At 38.3% G+C, this 20,712-nt stretch overlaps 2 protein-coding genes across 6 annotated transcripts in view; one reads left to right on the top strand and one right to left on the bottom strand.

The window, feature by feature from the left end:
- The window catches only part of CHPT1 (choline phosphotransferase 1), a 44,502-nt gene extending 27,806 nt beyond the window's left edge, over window positions 1-16,696 (top strand). Inside the window, exons 4-9 of the mRNA XM_019515373.1 lie at window positions 5,305-5,389; window positions 7,411-7,542; window positions 8,547-8,705; window positions 11,590-11,715; window positions 12,103-12,213; window positions 16,521-16,696. Coding sequence (XP_019370918.1) covers window positions 5,305-5,389; window positions 7,411-7,542; window positions 8,547-8,705; window positions 11,590-11,715; window positions 12,103-12,213; window positions 16,521-16,538 — 631 coding nt within the window. The 3' untranslated portion in view covers window positions 16,539-16,696. The remainder of the gene's footprint in view (window positions 1-5,304; window positions 5,390-7,410; window positions 7,543-8,546; window positions 8,706-11,589; window positions 11,716-12,102; window positions 12,214-16,520) is intronic.
- The window catches only part of SYCP3 (synaptonemal complex protein 3), a 14,558-nt gene continuing 10,345 nt past the window's right edge, over window positions 16,500-20,712 (bottom strand). For 2 of the 5 annotated variants that reach the window (XM_019515378.1, XM_019515376.1), the window contains exons 7-9: window positions 19,443-19,541; window positions 16,769-16,873; window positions 16,500-16,596 (exon numbers count right to left, since the gene is read on the bottom strand). In XM_019515378.1, the coding sequence (XP_019370923.1) occupies window positions 16,543-16,596; window positions 16,769-16,873; window positions 19,443-19,541 (258 nt within the window). In that variant the 3' untranslated portion in view covers window positions 16,500-16,542. The other 3 variants (XM_019515375.1, XM_019515374.1, XM_019515377.1) reach the window with 2 other exon arrangements.

The following is a 20,712-nucleotide window of genomic DNA, read 5'->3' as shown; positions in this document are numbered from 1 at the left end:
TATTCCTGCTACTCCCTCATTGAAGAGTATTTGCCTTTCTCTGGGACTTTCCAGCTCAGCTCATGAGTTTTGCCATAAGAATATGTGGCTCTCTGTCCTTCCACTTGGAGAGTCTGGTGCTGCCAGTGGTGCTAGCTTGGTCCAGTCGGGCATTCTCAAGGGAATTTGTTTAACATCAGAAAATGCTGATTTGTTGAAACCAGACATTTGTTGGAATACGGCAATTTTGATAGCCCCTTTTGTCAGGAAAGATTTATTGGATCCAGAAAGGTGAGAGAACCTGAAATAGACAGTTGACTGACATTAATTGTCCTAGTCTGATTCAAGCAGAGCAGGGAGTTAAAGCTGAGTCTCCAACATCCCAGGCCATAACTGTTGGTTCTTGGCTGTTCTTGAGGCAGTCAGGGGAGCTCAGACCATTTTCATGAAATGCATGGTGGTAGGGCATCTACTTAATTTGTAGCTTCACGGTTTTTGTGGAAACCACAAAAAAACAACAGCATTGTCCATGATTGCCAGAAAATATTGCACTGTTCATGATTTTGCACAAAATCATCCTAAAAGAAAACCCAGCACATTATTCATATAATATGTGTGTGTATGTAATATAAGGAATGATATATTATGCGTTATAACTCATTCATATAATTATTCATACACCTGATTAATGTAATACACTGTTTTAGAATGCCCCAATGCTTACTGCAATACAAAGACAATGTGACGATCACTGGAGCCATAGATCACATGATTGACAGTTACTGTCTGTTAGTGACATAGACTAAGTGAAGGTGCCAGTCAGTGAAGTGAAAATGTTTTAGCGCCATCTTTTAAGAAGTTAAATGCAATGCTGCAGTCTGAAGATGAGTGAAAAGAAATAAAAAGAAAAAGCTAAATACATTTCAGCTCAGGATCATGTAATGTCATTCCTTATAGGAACTTTACATTCAGAAGGTGATAAATTGATAAATGTGACTCTTGATATATCGAGGAAAAACAGCATCGATAGCCCCTTACGGTCCAAATTTCATATAAAATGAAAGGCTTCTGCAGGGGCTGAAGGTCAGAACAAAAAACAAATGATAATGTCCTCAGTGTTTAAAAGGACCACTGAAAGCAGTTTAACAAGAAATGCTCGTGGAAACATTGACTGCTGCCAACATACTGTTTGGAAAACATTGATAATCCAAAACTAAGGGAGTACTTCAACAAGCACGTACCCAATGCTGCCAGTTTCCCATGTGCAAACAAACTTCACCAGGATTATCTACCAGGGGTATTGGTTTGCATGTTCAGTCTACAAAATCTGCATTGACGGAACATGAATCAATTTTGATTGTAGCAGACAAAGCAACAGATACACAGGATAACTGTACTCCACATTTTATTTGTACCCAGGAGCTAGAAAGGCCACAGTGACCCACCTGTTTTTCAAGCAGAGTTCAACTCGGGTCAGTAAATTTTGCAAGTGAAGCACAAGGTGTTGTGAAGGTTGTTGTAAGCTATGGCTTATAATTTAACAAGATCTCAGCATTTGTCTAATAATGCAACATACATGTGTAAAGCTTTCTCTGATGTGCTCCATGGAATGATGCCCAATGCAATTCATGTTACCTACAATGCACACTTTTCCTTTCTTTAGTAAATGATATCTACACCTTCCTGATGTGAATAGACTGGTTTCCTCCTTAAAAAAAAGTGTTCAAACATTGTCCAGGCCATAAGCTTTGATACCCAGAGTCCATTGCCAATCAAAGCAGGGATATACATGCAACTATGCTGCTTCCACCAGAACCAATGCTTATAAGGTGGACTTAATGGTTTAATGCAGTTTGTTACCATGCCAAAAATATTAAGTAGTACCAACAATTTGTGTGAGAAGAGCTTGAAATCACATCCAGCATAAAGTGCATTCTTCAACTACACAATCTCTTAAAAACAGGGTGACATTGAAGATTAAATTAAGTTTGTGGCTGAAAATGTGATCTGGTTCTTAGAGCTTCCAATGTGGTTTGAAAGGCAGCAGGTTTTCATTCGCCAAGCACACAACAAGCTGATGGATTTGATAAACTGGGTTGAAGATATGGCATCACAACAACTTTCAGACTGTCAAACTGAAAACCAGCGCAGAGAAGAACTGTTCCAGTTAGTAGTTGCAAAGTTAAATCGATACTACAGGTATATTCAGTCAATACCACTGAGATTTAAACAACGAGCTGCCTACTTTTTTTTTTAGTGCTTTTCCCATTTTTGACACAGATTATGCATCTTTTCAGAGTTTTGATCCTCATCTAATTAAATCAGTCCTTGGATGGTAGAAAGAGCATGACAACAAATGTGTGCTTACATGAAGTTTGTCAAAGAATGCCAGATATCTTTGAATATAACTTAGTTGCAAAATTCTGTTTCTGATTGGTTTCCGCATCTCTACAACTTGGCAAAACATTGCCTTGCAATACCAACCAATTCAGTAGATGCAGAACGTGCGATCCTGGTTTTCATACCACAGAGACAGAGGATGTCAGCTACAAGTGCCTGTGGATGCTGCATGCTAGTGTTTGACAACTAAAATAAATCATTTCTGTTAAAGTTGGCATGGATTAATATTCTAAACTTTTCATAGAATGCTACATATAAAAAATAAGTTACAATGCATATGCTATATATAATAAATATTTTAAAAAAATATATTATTTAGTTTTTTTTTAAATAATATAAATTTATATTATTTAATTTCAGCAGAATTTACTTTTAAATTATATGGTGTATGCCTCTCTGCCAGTCAGCAGCAAGGGGTGGGGCTGCTTGGAAATGTCCCCGAAGTCAGCTCTTTGTGGTGCAACCAAGCCACAAAAATTGGTTGGTTTTGCCGCGAGTTAAATAGACCCCTACTGATGAGTGGTATAGTCCTGATGAATAAAGGAAAAAAATTTCAAATTTATGATTTATTTATTTTTTGGATGGGGGAAAACCACTTCCCCTCTGGCTTTAGTGTGCACATTGTATAAACCTTGCAGTTGAAAGCAGAAGGATCAGTCCATCTGGCCCCTGGGTGAGTGTACACAAAGTGTAGGGGTGTTGTTGAGGGAAGGGCTGTGTCCTCATACAGCCACTGGCCTGGGCACAACTTCCCCTCTGTTCTTTAGTTAAGGAAATAATCTGCATTTTGTACAATCTTTCTGAGAGTTAGATTTAACAATTTATTTTAAAAAGGTAAACAAAACACAATGAATTGCTTTACGTTCCTGATTGTTATCTACAGCCGTAAACTAGAGACTCTGTGTGAGAACTGTGGACAGGTTAGTTTACGACTTGGGTCAGCAGTGAAAAAAAAAAAAAGGAACTATGGGGGAACTTGAGCTGAAAATTGTCCTGACTAAACCTAGTCATGTGCCCTTAATTGCATATTTATACAGTAGTAGACTTAGCTGCAGCATTTGGCAAGGGCTTCACACATGTGCTGACACAACTTTGTTTACATTGCACATGCCAAGTCACTGAAAGTCAAGGCTCACTGGTTTGTAATCTTTCTTTTTTCTTCTACACAAGAAGGTAACATTAATGGCTCTTTCTTAATGCTTTTCTGTTTGCGTGAAGTTTAATAATCCCAATTTACTAGATAAAAATTAATGAACATTATTTTCTTCAGTGATATGTAATGAAACCGTTTTAAAGTGTGTATGTTCCGTAGGTCACAGTGAACACTATAGAGGTGTAAAGAGAGGAAGAATCATCTCCAATTAAGGCACTAGATTTCTATGCAATGGGTCTGGACTCTACTGCAGGCTTTTGTGGGCTTTTGAACAAATTACTTTATCGTTCAGTGACTCAGTTCTCATCTGTGAAATGAGACCATTTCCCTGTCTCTCAAAGCGTTGACACTCATACTGCTGAAAAGCATACAGGTACCTGCGTTGACTAGTCAGTGTACACACATGTTGAAGTGCATTACATGTCCAAGTAGTCTCTCCTTGAAGAGTGTTTACTGTTAACAATTACGTATGTTCTGTATCCAATTCATAGTTTTGAAAACATATTTTGCTCTTGGACTATTGTGCACTGATGGTGCAAAAACTCAAGGAAATGAATGTTTTGGGGGCTTCTAAAGATATTATGTATTGCAAATGAGGGGTTAGTTAAATTAAGGGAAACAGGTGGCTCTCAATTTTTAAGCATAGAGCTGTTGAACAACATCTGAACCTCTGCATGGTTCTCAAACTAATTTCAAATGGTTGCTTTCTAATAAATAAATATAAAGCATAACCTTTAAAAACTGGCAAAATAGACTTTGGAAGGTGGATTCTGACTGAAGTTATGTATATTGTTGCCTTTGTATGTATACACAATGTACTTGGGGCCAGTGCATGTGATCTCAAGTGTGTGGCATTAAAATTTGGTTTTACAGGTCCAGTTCACTGCCTTTGTTGCAAACTTTATTACTTTTTTGCCAGGTTTGCTTGGCACAGTGTTTACAGAGATGTGGTCCCTACCTCAAGGAGCCTTGGAATAACAAAGATAGTGCTTAAAATTAATGTAATCCTTCTAAGCTTGTCCTCAGGCTAAAAATTGTTGACACTGGTTCAGTAGTTTCTAGGCTATTCGGTATTTAAATAAGAAGAAAACATAGAATGAGTGTAGATACCTGACACAAACCCCCTAAATATGGGGGATTCTTCCAAATACAGTACTATCCAATCAGCAAGTTCCTAGAATATGGTGTTGGTTGTCAAGGAAAAAAGTATGCATCAGTTATTGCCAGTGAAACAGACGAAAAGTAGCTATTTGCATATTTAATGTTTCAAGGTTACTTTGCCTGTAGATGCCCATCTGTCCAATTTTAATATTAACATATCCTAAATCTAATAAAATTACTAGCCACAACGTATTTTGGTTGGCGTAAATAGCTTCATTCTTTATTACTACAATACTTTTTAAATATAACAATCAAATCTTTCTGTTTACTGCGTATTTATCTAAAAACAAGATGCGATTGTAATGACTATTGAGTTTCTGGTATGTACGTGGCCATGGGATTTGAAAACTTGTTAAAACTTTCAAAGTAGCTGTCAAACGAATAAATGGTCTATTCAAGCTTTCCATTTATAGCTGTATTTTATACAGAGATCCTACAACTAATACAATCTAACTAAATACAAGAGTAACTTTCTTAGTTGCAGAGATCATGTATTCTGTAAACGTTTATATCTTGATTTTAAATATTTTAATGATCTAATCTTTTCTGTTTGCAACTGCACCATTGCAAACAGACTTGCTTATAAACAAAGCGTTCTTTCTTTTCCCTAGAATTGATGTAACTGAAGTTCAGATATCAATAATAATCCTCCTTTTGTTATCTGCATGTGGTGGAACAACTATGTGGGACTCTAAGGTAAATAAGCAGTCAGATTTTTAGTTCTGTATTTGAAGCTGTTGTGCAAGTATATTAAGGCATGGCAGTTTGTATAGTGCACTATTTAGCTTGCATAGCTTTTGTCATATTTGCCTTTTTTAATCCATATATAACATGCATTTTTTTTCCATGTAGTTTTCCACTATATACCAAAGTGGTTTCTTATGCATAAAATAAGAGCTATGCAGAGGGGCAGAAAAAACTCCATCTACCATCTAGGAAGTTTAGATTTCAAACTAAAGAAATGAAAGAAATCTTACCCGTAAGGATGTGGAGGTAGATATAAGCTAGTTACTGTATGGTTAAAGTGGACAGGAATTTACCATTCATCACATGCCCCATTGTAACTGCCTGTGCTTGCTCTTTATTAAGGGTGTGCAAAATGGGCGGTATTCAATTTGGATTCAGCCCAAATCAGGGACAGTGATTCAATTAATTGATCACTGTCCCGATTTTTCAATTTGGCTGAATCCGAATCTGAAGAGTCAGTGCTGATTCAGAGAATTGGTGATTTGGCCATAGACGCAGCTTTAAATATTTTTTTTCTACATACCTTGAGGTACCAGTGTGGCCTGTGAATGCTGCGATGTGGGATGCTCCATCTGTCCCACCAGGAGTGCAGGGGGCCCCCTGTGTGCTTGGCAGGGGACCCAGAAGTGGATCGGAAGTACTTCTAGTCCACTTCCAGGGTCCACTGCCAAGTGCACAGGGGGGCCTCCCCTACCTCCCTCCATCTCAGCAATTGGCTATGGGGGGACCCTGGGTGCCCCCTCAGACCCAGGAGGCACCAGTCGCCAAGGTCGGGGGGGAGGGCGGTGTCTGGTCCACTTCCAGGTCCGCTGCCATGCATGGTGGGGACCACCCCACACTCCAGTGGGACGCTCCATCCACCGCAGCATCTCAGCATTCATGAGCCGCCTGGTACCTTGAGGTACGTAGAAAAAACATTTAAAGCTGTGTCTGCGTCTGAATTGTTGAATCTCTCTGAATCAATTTGGAGAGTTCCGATTCGAATCGGAGAGATTTAAAGGGTCTCCTGATTCGATTCAGAGATTCGGCTGCCGAAATTGGGCCAAATAGCCACCAAATTCAATCAGCAACCGAAGCTTCGTGTAGCACTACTCTTTCTCTGTGGTAAATTAAAATTAAATTGGGGTAGCAAAGCACTCTCACAGAATGTATATGCTGCCAACTATCACACATCAGCTGATGCTTTATTTTGTTCTGGAACAATAGTTTTATTAGAAACCATGAATGGGAATATTAAATTTCATAAGCTTAACTCATTGATTATTCTGTCTTGTTGTAATTACTGGATTGTTTTGACATGCAACGAGTCTATCGCATTTTGAGGAAAACAAGTCTGTTGTAAAGTAGTTTCTACAAATGTATTGGTACTCTTTTTTTTTTTTCTTTTTTCTTTTTTTTTTTTAATCCTCTGCTGCCTTTGGAAGGTCACTTGAAATTGCAGTAAATGCTAAAAGGTAAATATTTAATGAAAATGTTTTTGCATTATTCATATTATCCAAATATACCTTACCTAAGTGTATTCACATGCACGCACACCTACTTCCCCCCCTCGTCATCTAATCTAAATGCACAGCAGTCAGAATTACATTTCCTTTGGTTCTGCAGCGTGCTGACAGATAAATTATCTACCTTTTTTCCTCTGCAGATTTCTGACAAAACAATGTGATATTATTAGAAAGTAGAGAAAATTGTTTTTAAAGAGCTTTGTAAATACAGTCACTTTAAAATTCAGCTACACTCAAGAACTGAAACCACTATGCGTCAAGTACTTCCAAAAAAAAACCAGTGCTTTCATTTTAATAGATCTGCACTCCTGGAATTGTTGGTTTGAGTATAAGTTTCAAGGAAAAGGAAGAGTTAAAATAAAGCCATGAAAATTTGTTGCATAGATTTCTGTAGTGGAGAAACTTCTTTTTTCCCAAGGGTATCATCCTTAATTTTTTTATTTTTTTAAACCTCTTTTCTGCAAGATCCCTTGGGTAGATCTAAGCCTGAAGACTCTCCCTGTTCTTGGAATAGTGTGTGGAGCAATATATTCCTCTTTCAATTACTTTCGTGTCATCTTTGGCGGAGGAGTTGGAAAGAATGGATCTACGATAGCAGTAAGACACTTTAAACTGTTCAAATATTATAAAAATACCCAGTCAGTGACCTGGCTAGAAATACTGACTTGAGCAAGCCTAGTATGTTAGTTCTGTTTGATATACTTCAACATTGTTTTAAGCCAGGAGTGCTCAACCTCTGGCCCCACAGGCCAAATGAGTTACATGGGGTTACTAGGGAACTAGTGTTCTTTCACCAGGTATCTGTATAGGATTAATTATCACCTTGGCGATTGTGATCTATAAAAAATTCAAGCTCTGAGCACCAGGATCAGATGGTGGGGCCTGGCATAACCCCCTCCCTGCCCCACATCCTTGGACTGGGCCTCAGGATCCCAGTGCTACCCTCTCCATGCACTGGGATTTGGCCCTAAGGGAGTGACACCACCCTTTCCTGCCCCTGTGTGCCAGGATTGGAGCCTGGTGGCCCAGCACTGCCTTCTCCCTCCAGGATTGGGCCCTAGGGTTCTGGCATCACCCCTTCCTGCCCCTGTGTGCCAGGATTTTACCATTGGGGCCTGGTGCCACCCCCTACCCAGCCCCCCACACTGGAATTGGGCCCTGGGGCCCAGAGCTGCCCACACTTGGCCCTGTGCACTGTGATTGGGCACCTGATCCAGCATGCAGGGCCTGGGGCTTTCCCCATGGGTCTGGAAATTTAGCAGCTAGAGAGCAGTAGGGAGCCCTGTGGGCCAAATGCCATGATGCCACAGGCCAGGAGTTGAGCATCCTTGGTTTAAGCCATAATATGTAGTTAGCTAGTCAGATCTTGGGTGCAGTGGTCACTCCATGGCCCATTTTCTGTATACCCTTGATTGGACCTCTTGTATTGTCATGGAAACACCAATGAATGTTGAGTGGTATAACCAAAAAAAGCCACCTCAAGTGGTGCTGTTGCATAGATGCTCAGGAGTTGTGATTCCATTTGATTTCAGTGTGAGTTGTGATTGGTCACTGCTTCTAAAAAGTCATGGCAAAACACCTTTTTTTTGCTTTTGTTTCAGGGAACTAGTGTTCTTTCACCAGGTCTCCATATAGGATTAATTATCACCTTGGCGATTGTGATCTATAAAAAATCTACAACTCATTTGTTTGAAAACCACCCATGCCTCTATGTCTTAACATTTGGATTCGTGAGTGCTAAGATCACACAAAAATTAGTGGTAAGAAATCCTGTCAGTTGTTAAACTTAGCATGTGTTGAGTGTGTTTTGCCTTCCTTTCATAAGAACTAATGTGCGATTTCCCCCCCCCCCCCCCCCCCCGGCTCTGACAATGTACTGCATTCATTATTGCAAACCTAACCTAGGCCTTTGTCTTTCAGTGGGCACCCATAAACTAACTGTGGTCTGCATCAAATTCAAGATGCAACATTTAAAGTGTGACCAATGAATACATGTATTTAGAGTTTAAAGGCACAGCTTTCTCTTTTGTTTCTCTCAGTGCAAAATCTAGTAGTAATTCACTTATATCCAGAGTGTGTTTTTTGTTTGGTGTTTTTTGCTTGTTGTTTTTTGGCTGTCAGAGCTGACTTCTGTCATTGCCAGTAAAGTGCTGGCTGGAGAGTTACAATCTCAGGTTTAGTTAAATTGAATTTACAGTACAATATAACGTTTAAGCTTATATCAATGTTCAATGCTATTCTAATTACCTGTAAGAAAGACACTGCAAACAAGATGAGATTTTTCTCTACTAGATTAGAAGCCACTATACCACCTTTTTCAGTTTTATTCTAGCTGTAAATGCTTTGGAGTTTGGTGTGTATTTTGTTTTTTGCACCCCCCCCCCTTGTGATTTATATAGGCACAGGCTTTGAGTCTCTTCTCTGTCTCAAAGATTCAGTGCACAGCTAAACAGTGAAATAGGGTTGAGGCTGGAGATCCTATTTAGTTTTCAGTAAGCAGGTCAGACTCCTGCTTTGACTTCAGGAGCATATACAGAGCACAGGACAAAAGGGTTGGCTGCATAAGGCTGGAAGACATACAAAAAACTAACAGCAGAGCTAGGAACAAGCCCAAAAGGGTAAGACAGTGTCTTCAGCAAAGTTCTCTGTCTTTTTTATGGCTGGGATGGAGCCAAGTATGGTGGCTTGTGGTTAAATAAAAACTTTTGTAAAATGTTAAGATTGTCTGCCCCCCCAGATTATAGAAAAGTCAGGGATTGCATTTACAGGGAAGGAAGAATGATTGATTTCTATTTTCTAATGTTTTTCTATGTATATAGCCTCTTCCATTCAGTCCTTTCTATACTGGACATAACACTCAGTTCTTCAGGACTTTGTTCAATCTCCGTCTTGGACAGGGCTGGGGGAGGGAAGTGTGCCGCCAGGGTTGTGTTTTGCAGGCATACACACAAATGTATTGGGCATCCTACAAATAATTACTGTACTTTGCAGGCAGTTTTAGTTAAATCCAGAGGAAAAGTAGTCCTCTTTCTGTTTTACAACTAAAAAAATTCATAAAGTCCAAAAATTGATTCTTGTTTCATTTTTAGTTGTTGCATCAGTCTTTCAGTAATAACATTCTCAGTAGCCACATTCAGAGGGGAGGGTGGCACCTAAATGTTGTCTTTTAAGAAAGCAACATGAGTTTAAGAATCATTGTGACCTGGGAGTTATGTACTTTGTAATGTGACTTGTAAACAGCTAATATTGTTAAATCTAAACTTTTTTTTTAGTGATACTATTCCATTTTGCTTTATTCAACTACACTCTTCTTGTAGTCTGTGTCCTACTTTTGTTGGTCACACATAGGAAGCTAACCAGGTCTCTTCCTGTTGTGGGAGGAGACTTACCTCTGTATACTTTGAAATAATTATAAAATGGTGCCTAGGAATAAAAGCAGAAGCAGGAAAGCTGTAGGCAGGCCTGGATTAGAAAGGGAAAGGGTGAATCTTGGGTTTAGCCAGAAGATGCTCTTTATGGTAGCAGAACCCAGTGTCTTTTAAAATAAATTTCCTTTTCAGAAAAATAACTTATTTTCTTGCATACAACACCCACCCCTGAAATAAAACAGTTTTTTTTTTCCGGAGTCATGGCTAGCTGTGTGATGTGAGGTTAGTCTTTCTGGAAATATATACCAGATACAGACATGCAGGCACATGTGGTTTGTGGCACCACAGACCTCTTTGCAGCACCACAAATCTCATGCCCAGCATGTTAAAACGTGCCCTGCCCTGCAGATTTGTAGTGTGAGGGCAAAATTCACTACTGGAAAATCCCAGTAGCAAAAAACCCAAAAAGTGGCATGGCACACACCAGAGGAGTATGCGCCGGCAGAGACAGAGGCTTGGTCCTCCAAGGAGACGCTCTGGCTGTCATCCAGAGCATCTCCCTTCCTTTCATTCTGCCCCAGCTCATCCAGCATGCTGGGAGCCAGGAGAAGTGGGGAAACAGCAGTTTGCCCAAAGCAGGGCATATTGCCCCGCACCAAAGCACAAATGCAGGCGTGTGCACAGTGGCAAAAAGTAGTGGCACAAATTTGTGCCGCTATTATTTTTGCTGCTGCAAGCACATGACCCTGCATGTGGGAGACACACCCATAGTGTCCAGGAAGTGTGGCATCCCAAGAGACAATCTGGGTGAGGCAGTAGGAACTTCCTGCCATACCAGTTGTTTCATGTGGTGGCACAGGTTTTTCATTACTTTAAACCTCTTACACCAGGGGTGCACAACTCAAGTATGCACCTGGGCTAGAGGTGATGTTGGCCAAAGCTAGGAGGGCTGAACCCAGTGCCATGCAAAGTACGGCACACCAAATTATTACTGGGGAATTTAATTTTTTTAATTGCACCAAATTTTTTGCCATAGAGAGGAAAAGAGGATGAGAGAGCGAGTGTTGGGGTACCTGCATACCCCCTGCCTGTCTCGCATACCCCCAGGGGTACGTGTACCACAGGCTGAGAAACTGTGATTTAAACTATTAACTATCCTTCCAGAGCTTTTATTTACTTGTAGTTCTCTTTTTCTTCAAATAGTACTTTGTGTCCCCTAAATTTTCTTTGCTAAAACTTTTTAACTTTAGACACTGTGGATTTTTTTCTTTAATAGGTGGCTCATATGACAAAAAGTGAAATCTATCTTCAGGACACTGCATTCATTGGGCCAGGGCTTCTGTTTTTGAACCAATACTTCAACAGTTTTATTGATGAATATATAGTTCTGTGGATTGCATTGGTAAGCATTTTTTTGTAAATTTTAACTATTTAAGTGGATTCAAATGAGTATTTTAGAGGTCCAGTTTTATATGAGGATATAGTTGAAGTGGGGGGTTGAAGAGTTCTCCCACATTCATTTAGATTTTTTGCTCTGATTTAACTGTTTCTGTATAGAGTAACTATAACTCAAGGTTTTGAGCTAGAGTTTAGGATCAATCCTGGGGGCTTATGATTTACATTAATGAATTCAGGTTATATTTTGTGTATAAAATAACCTAACATCAAGTTTTTGATTTGCATGAATCAGTAGTGATAAAATATATATATCTAAATTGCAGTATCAGTTTTAAAACGTAACAGTATGTGGACCTTTTGGTGCCTTACACTCTCTTTTTTCATTTTGTAGTTTATATCCTTGTTTGATTTACTGAGATATGCCACTGGAGTGTGCATGCAGATTGCTGCTCACCTACACATACATGTCTTCAAGATTTCATCTCAACAAGCACCTGAACAGGTTCAAAACCATAGTGACTGACTAGTAGCACAAGGAGAAGAGGAGAAGCAGTTAGGGGAATATTGAATGAAGGATATCTTTTCAGGAGTACAGCTAAAAAACTTTTCAAGAAAACAGGCAATGAAAAGCTTGTTAATTTGCTCAGATAATATCAAATGTGATTATTTAAAAACATGAAGTCCTGCAGATTCTATTTGTGATTCTTATTTTTGAATCGGGGATAGAGTTCTAAATATATTCTAGAGAGTGCAGTTGGTTTTGATCATGAGCATCTGATCTGAAATGGACTTTCAATTATGTACAAGCTATTCCTTAATAGATGGAATATTTTACTTTTGGTATATGGATACAACTGCAAAGTTTAAGTACTAACTAACTACAATTCTTAAGAGCTGTGTGAGTTCACAAAGGAAAATGGCCAACATTTTCTCCTTAATTTTTCAGTTTCTAAGCTTTGGCGGAATATAGCTATGAATTTAGTCAAAGGCTTCCACATATATAAAATAAAGGCATAAATTATTTTGAAATTTAATTCTGGCATAAACAGTTGTCCAGGTGCTTGCTGCTGCTGCTAAGATGATATGGTGTCTGAAGTCAGTGGGAGATCAGTATCCCACAAGCCCAAGCTTTTAATTTAAATAATAATAATAAAAAAAAAATGCTACTAGATTTAAAACTCCAGAATGATTTGAAAATAGATTTTTAGGCTTCCTCAGCATTCAGTATCCCAAAAAACAAACCCAAACAAGCTGCTGCTATTGAACATATTTGTGAGTGTTCTGTATTTCAAGATCTGGTCTCTAGTTTTCACTCATGATAATTTGTAGGTATGCTTGTTGATGCTTCATTATTAATTACATGATTTGCAGACAGAATTGGATCATTTGACATGTAAATAGTATTAATATTAATGGGCTGTCTGTATCGCTGTCTGTAAAATTGAAAGTGCAAAACTGAAGGTTAAGTGAGAAGACTGAACATTGGCCCATGAGCTTAGAGATCTGATCAAGATCCTTTTTCACTTCAAACATGACAGTGCAATACGAGTGTGTCATTTCCTTTGAAATATATTCACCACAGATCTTATTTTAGCTCAGTGGTAAAACAGCTTGTCTGCAGCTATATTTCAAAATGAATATATTATCTAATAGCCAAGTATACATTATACCAGGAATCTAATCTAACTTGTTACCACACTGAACCTCAAAAGATTTGTTTCCAAATACTGGATAGAATTTCCTAAGTAAATATATTGTCAAACATTGTCCAACATCAAAGATGATACAAAAGTTATGTGAAAAAGAGTGAGACAAACCAGAATATGAAACAAATTGGCAAACAGATTTGTTCTATAAAATATCTATGTCTTCTAATGATCTAGCCTGATCTTTGCTAATCTACAAGTGAGCATAAAAAGCAATCATAGCAACAAAACAAACAAACCCTCCCCAAAAAGCTAGAGAGACAAAAGCTATTGTTCACTGAGAATTTACACCATACCAGACTTGTAGTTAAGCAAATGGGATAAAGGTCTAATAGCCTTTTAAAATATAACCTTAAGTACTTTTCACAACAAAAATCTGTTTTTGTAGAAATGGAGTAATGAAGCTCTTGAAGATGAGCTTTCTTCAACATGTTGAATTGACAAATGAAAGTTGACATTTTTTCCAACCAACTGCCTTGCATGTGCAGGGATCTGGTAAACTTGAAAGAGACTCAACTTTGGGATAATGAGTTTTTCAATATCTCCATTGGGAGAAGATCCTGCACGAAAAGAGGATCTCTGACCTGAAGCTGTACTGATGCCAGAAAAATGGAATTGAATTAACTTTTTTCTTGCTGCACTAATCTCATGATTGTTTTGATCTCCTGGCTACGGCATAAAAATTCACCTACCTCTGAATAAATCCTCTTTATTTTCCCAGTAAAATGGACGAAATTTGCACAAACATGAATATTCAGTTTACTTGCACAATTTTATATAAAGTAAAATTTATTAATGACAACAGTTTTAGCTGTTAGGTTTGTTTCAAGTGAAATTCTTTAGTGTGTCTAAATACTGTTAGTGAGAGAACTACTTAAAGAGAACGCCCAGTGATATTTTCAGATTAAGCAGGTTCCTAACCTGTACTTCCTATGTAAAAGAAGTGGTCTTTCATTTCAGTGTTACAGAAAACGTTGAGTAAACTTTACATCATTACCTCTTGATCCTTTAAGGGACAGTTTAGAGTTTGTCATAACTAAAATTTTTAATTACATGTAATTATGTTAAATCAAGAACAATTGCTAAGAAGCCACCAAAGATCCACACGCTTGAAGTATGTCATACCAACCTGAGTCATTGCTGAAGCTCCCTGAATTCTTATTTCACTAATTCTGAGCCCTAGTAATTATGGAAGTGTGGAAGGGTGGCTGTTAATTGCAAACAAGCAGTTGAGTGCTCTCTAAATAGGCCATAAGAAATTGCTGCTTTAGAGAACTAATGTTGCTCCCCTACTCTATCCCAGTTTTTAAATGGGGACTGAATTGTTCTGGCATCATCAACAGCTGGCCTAGACCTCCCTATCCAGAAAATAGCATGACACTAGCACTCTGAAAAATCACTGGTTCCAGAATCCAGCGAGTAGTCAAAAACTGGGGAACTTGTCTCCAGATGACCCTAGTTCCATCATGTAAATGCTAATCAGGGGACAAATTAAATTGTAGAGAATCTGTATGGACTGGTTTTGGAATACTTTGCATTTTTAAAAACCTTCATTTTTCAGGGCATTCTAGAAAAACTGGATATGTTACTCCTCCTCTCCTTATTTGTAAAGTACTTCAGAATCAAAACTTTAGCTTTTGATAACATGAGAACATTAATTCCTTGGTTATTTGTGGCATTAAGCAGGCAACAGCCATATATTAAAATATTTTGTGGTTTTTCTAAGTTGTATGTGCATAAACAATTTTTTCTGTGATGACAAAAATCTGTATTATGTAATGCACACAATATAAAGAATTTCTTTTAAAATCATAAGCCTTTATTAAACTGCTAATTCTTTCAAACAGCAAAGACTAACATTTGAACTACAGTTCTGGATGCGGGAACCTGCTTTGGGATATCTTTAGGATATTTTTTTATTGGTACACAAGAATTCACAATACATGTTCCAACTTTTAAATGTGTGGTATTTATTGAATTGCTGCATATCTGTTGTTAACATAAAATGATGTTTATTTAAACTAATTCTATTAGTTACCCTGTAAAGCTGGAATACCTTTTTTAAATTTGAGTAACATGCTTTGACAAATTCGTTATTGTAGCATGGTAAAGCTTACAATAAGGTTCCTAATGTTTAATAAAACCACATCCTGGAATGGTAGAAAACTAAACAAAACTTACAGCAGCAACTAAACTTAATTCTTGTGTATCACAGATACTTAAAACTTCAGGTATGATACTGAGCTAAACCTATAAAAAATGTACATATAAGCCTATGATGATTTTTATGGTTTCTTTAGTTTACAAACAAATATTTTTCAGACTTAACATTTTGCTTAACAGCAGATGTCCAGGGTGCCCCTTTTAATCTTCTGGTGCTATATGTAGGGCCTTACTGAATTCATGGTGGAAGTGGGCTGTGCTGAGGCTCCTTTTAATCTAGCAGGTTTCCCTGTTGTGCCCCCCCCCCAGCTGCTGATCGGTGGAGGGGCCCCACTTGTGGCTTGCTCTCAATTTGGTGGGGAAGCAAAACTGTGGTTTTAAACATGGCACTGTTCTTGGTTCCCTGCTAGTCAGCAACAAGCAGCAGGGCCGCCTAGGGCCCCTTGGCCAATCAGTGGCAGGGAGGTACAAATGGTGCCCTATTTAAAACCGTGGTTTTTACTTCACTGCCAGTTAGGATTGACTTGTAAGATAAAGGAGCTGCAGTGCAGCCTACTTCTGCCATGAATTCAGTAGGGCCCCAGCTATGTGTTGGTGGAATTGTGTTCCATTTAGCATTAAAGCTGCCTACTTACAATTCAGAATCACATATCATGTGTTATAATATCACCTTTTGGACAGTCCACTTCAAATGATAAAGTAAAACACTAAGGACAATTCAAGTAAACTTGAAAAAGGAAATTAGAGTGAAGAATCTACTTTTATAGCCTGATAGGCTTAGCTGTCTCAATTTCACTAGCAATTATTGAACAGGAAGTACTTGAAACAATCCATGCCATGGTTTGATTTAATATGAACATTTAGGAAACGGAATTTTAAAGCAGTAGGCTTATTTTTCTGTAGCTAAAGCTAACTGTTATAATTATATCATGTTGCTTAGGTACAAGTTGTTCAATGAACCATCAGAATAACATGGACTGAAGAGACTTCCGAACAGTTGCCATCTCTTGTTGTTGCTGTTACAAGAAAAGGAGATAAAATTGAACACAGATAACAAAACAATTAGGGAAAAATACCACTTTTGTCAGGCCTACTGAGCTAATTAAGAGAATCTTAAATTATTTTTCTCCTTTCATTTTTTTGGACTGATTTCCTCCCTCCCCCCAAAAAATCAATGCCAATACTTACAGTGTCCATCATAATTTTCTTTTGCAACATAGCCATTTCCTTGCGAAGTTCACTTTGTGCACCAGCTAGAAGATTTTCATTATTCTTTTCCATATCTTCCATGCTCTAAATGTTATAGAACAATTATTTTCACTGTCAGTTGAACTGGATTTCAAAATAATCCAGGCTCAAACTCAACAAGTTGTTTGCCAAAGGTGGCATATATCTTCTGTAGTTCTCATACAACTGGAAAATATGCTGCTACTCTAGAAACACATACCCTGTGTACAACACTATACTGATTTTTTTTTTTTTAATTAGTCAGCTGGTTAGAATTCTTACTGTGCTGCACCTAAAGTTATTTTTCCCCAACAGAAGCCTATCACATCTGCAGCTGCAAAGCATCTGATTAAAAGTCCTTGCTAGCATCCTTATTTCTTTTGCATTTACCTCTTATGATTACCTTGTTTTCCCCATACTAATTTGGACTTATCTTGCAGATGTTTTAGATCATGCTTACCATTACACGTGGGACTCATTCCATTCTGATAGCTGGGGCCACTTGTGTGCACATGCAGTTGAGATTGTGCGGGCACAATATTGAGCTCGATCTCTACTTTCTAATTTTACTTGGAATGAAAGATTGTAGCACTGCTTCACCCTCCATTTGCATTGCACCGTTAAGATAGCTTTTTCCAAATATTATTACTTCTAATACAGCTTTTTAGGTAATATTGATTAAATATACTCATTAGAGTTTCATGTAAAATTAAGATCAGTTCAGTTACTGTGGATTTGTTAATAGTAGCGTATCCTGACAGCACATGTGATTTCAAACCTATTGCAATACTCTAAACAAAAGCTGGTTAAAGTTGCTAAAAATTTCCTTGGCAAAGATAGGTTTAGAAGGGGATTTTATTTGATAAAGTATTTTTTTTATGTTCCCAGAAATTTTAGACAAAACAAGTTTTCATTTTTATTTGCTTTTAGAAAAAAGCATTTTTTCTGTCTGTGCACACTGGAACGGAATGAATGCTTTGGATTTTTTTTACTGACATTTCCAAACTTTTCCAGTTTTTCCAAAGATGATTTTTCTTCATTCAGTGCTATCAGACATTTTGAAAACTCATTTTTTCCCTTAACAAAATTCCCACTTCAGACCCTGAAACAAGAAATTATATTGTTATTTCTCAGTTTTTCATGTACTTGTTTACATTTTTGACTGAATGTAATTGTTTTTCCTGTTTCTGGTAGCTATTAATTTTAACTTAACATTAATTCTGGTTATAAATTAATATAAAACTATTAAACTTGGAATTATTCTTTTTTAAACTAGATAACTTACATTTTGAAAAGCACTCATGCCCAGCCAAACTATTACACTACTAGCATAGATTGGCTTTTAGGTGATGCTTGTCAGTACACATAGATTTCATAGACATTAGGGCTGGAAGGGACCTTGGAAGATCTTTGAGTCCAGCTCCCTGCCCCAGGGGCAGGAAGTCAGTTCAGGGAGTTATACAGACTGGTATCTTTTAACTGGTCACCTGTCTTAAATCAGATTTTTAGTTTAACTTGGTTCTATTATTCACTTTTACCTATATTTTGAGGTTGAAAGGATGGACAAAATACAATATAGTATGTTTATCTTAAATTACTGATAATAAGAATACATTAAGGCATTTAACTGTTAAGTGTGTGTATTAAGCATTTGTATATAGTGTCTACTTTCTTCTCTAAATGTGACATCAAAAGCAGTGGTTGCAAATATGTAGTGTTGTAAGTCAACAAAGACCATAAAAGTCAGTTAATCACAAGAGCCTATTAACTGGTCTACTGTTTCCACTTTTACATGAGATCCTTATTGCTGGCTGACTGACTCTTCTTGCTAGCACTGGATTGAATTACTTAGCTGTAACAGTTTTTAATGAAAGTAATTCCCAGTTTGCTCAATGCTTTTCTGGAAAGCACATTTAGTAAATAAAACATAGCATCTCACAAAAAGAATACTTTTTTAAAATGGGGATTTATCTTGCAAGAAATAGTTTATTTCTTTAAAAAAAAAGTTCCTGATGAGAGGTCACTATTCTGTCTTTGTTTTAGTTTTTACTTTTAGGGAGATGGCTGCCTCAGCTGAAGTGTAAAAAGTGTTAAATTTTGGCTTACAGTTTTTAAAGGAGAATACAGAACACTTTAAATAAAGCAATGCAATTGTTCCTAACATTAAAAAATCTAAGGGCTGATCTACATAAACACACTGTTGCAGTGGTTTAACTGGTTCTGTGATGTGTTTAATTTAGCACAAGCATCTGCATCTGTACTTGATTTTATTTAAACCTGTCTGTAGTTTTTAGTTTTGGCAAGTGTACAGATATAATCAATTTAAGAGAAGTGTGTCCACACAGGGGCCTGAGTGGCTTGTTTATTTAAGTCAGTTATTTATTTAAACAAGTGTGTGTCAAATAAGGGCAACATACATGTGTAGACAAGATCTTAGTTAAAAAGAATGGAAATATACTTAAAAGTAACCAAGCTGATTTAATTACAGAAAACTTGTGCAAAACTCTGCTATTATGCTTAAACAAACTATAAATTCTTGACACGTTATAGTACTTGAATTCTGCTTTAACTGTGAATTTCAAAACAGTCTTATTCAAGGTTCACGTAGTTTACAAAAAGTGTATATATACTGGACCTTCAAGAACTGATCGTACAGCTGTTTAATTGTTTTCAGTCTCTGATTCTGAACTATTCTCGCCTGTTGGAAAACCTTTTGTTGCTGACGGAACATATTCTAAAGCAAAAAGAAAAGCCATGTTAGTTAGTGAATGATAAATTAGATGGATGCTGCTGTCAGTGTTTATAAAGAAAACTTACCTCTCCATTGGAAATTCCTGTTTTATAACACAGATCTGCCACATGATCTGAATTGTTTCATTACATAGCTCCCTTCCCCTCTCTGTATATTATCAATCCAGGGAAGAGGATCAAGTGTAATTGCTGTTAGTGTCCACTTGTCCTTCTACCCTACACACTTAACATGCTTACACTATGCCAGTCACCAGTGTGTCCTTTCTTACCTTGCCACACAATCCTTGGAAATTTGGATGAAGCTTTACCCCAAACATGGTTGGATACTCAAGGATTTGCTTTTAAATTCTCATGAGGGTTTTGCCCAGTAAAGAAAACAATTGATCCCTATGTATAAAGCTAAGGTGAAACACAAGATGCTTTAGTGTGCAATTAGACTAATGTGTAGTAAAGAGTCAGCATTTACACATGCATATGGGACCTACTACTCCCCCCACCCCCCGGAGCTGGGAGATGAGCAGCAATGGGACCAGGGGAGAGGCCAGGGGGGTGGGGAGGGGAGCAGCACCAGGGCTGGTGGGGAGACATGGGGGAGAGAACAGGTGCTGGGACTGGGGAGGGAAACAGTACTGGGATCAGAGGAAGACACGGGGGGAAGCAGCATCAGGACTTGGGGGGAGAAGCAGGGAGGCAGCACTGTCGGAATGGGGTTGAGGGGAGACATGAGAAGGAAGCAGTGCTGGTGACCAGCACTGCTTCCCCCTCATGTTTACTCCCTGGCCCCAGTGCTGCTTTCTCCCACTGCTCGGGCCCAGGGCATTGCCCCAAGCCAGCACCACCAAGCCAGGCTGTAATCCCTAGCTCCATGTGGCTGGGAGCTCCCTCCCACTTCTGGACAGCTCCTCTGTTCCCTGGGGCTAGCACCTGAGGGAGCCTGGGTCTCTCCCTGGATGCTGCAGGGGGGCACAGCAGGACAGGGGGGTAGGAGAAGCCCCAGACTGAACTTCTTCCAACAGTAGTGTACATATAGATGTGTACCTGGGAATACTTGTAATAAGTCTGAATTTCGCCTCAGAAAATTCAGGTGTATTGATTGCATGTATAGACATGCCCAATGTATCCTAAAAACATCATAGAAAACAAACCCCCCCCCC

The sequence above is a fragment of the Gavialis gangeticus genome, unplaced genomic scaffold (genome assembly GCF_001723915.1).
Source record: "Gavialis gangeticus isolate Ggan-Ray unplaced genomic scaffold, GavGan_comp1, whole genome shotgun sequence".
Lineage (NCBI taxonomy): Eukaryota > Metazoa > Chordata > Crocodylia > Gavialidae > Gavialis > Gavialis gangeticus.
This window is presented reverse-complemented; position numbering and strand designations above follow the sequence as displayed.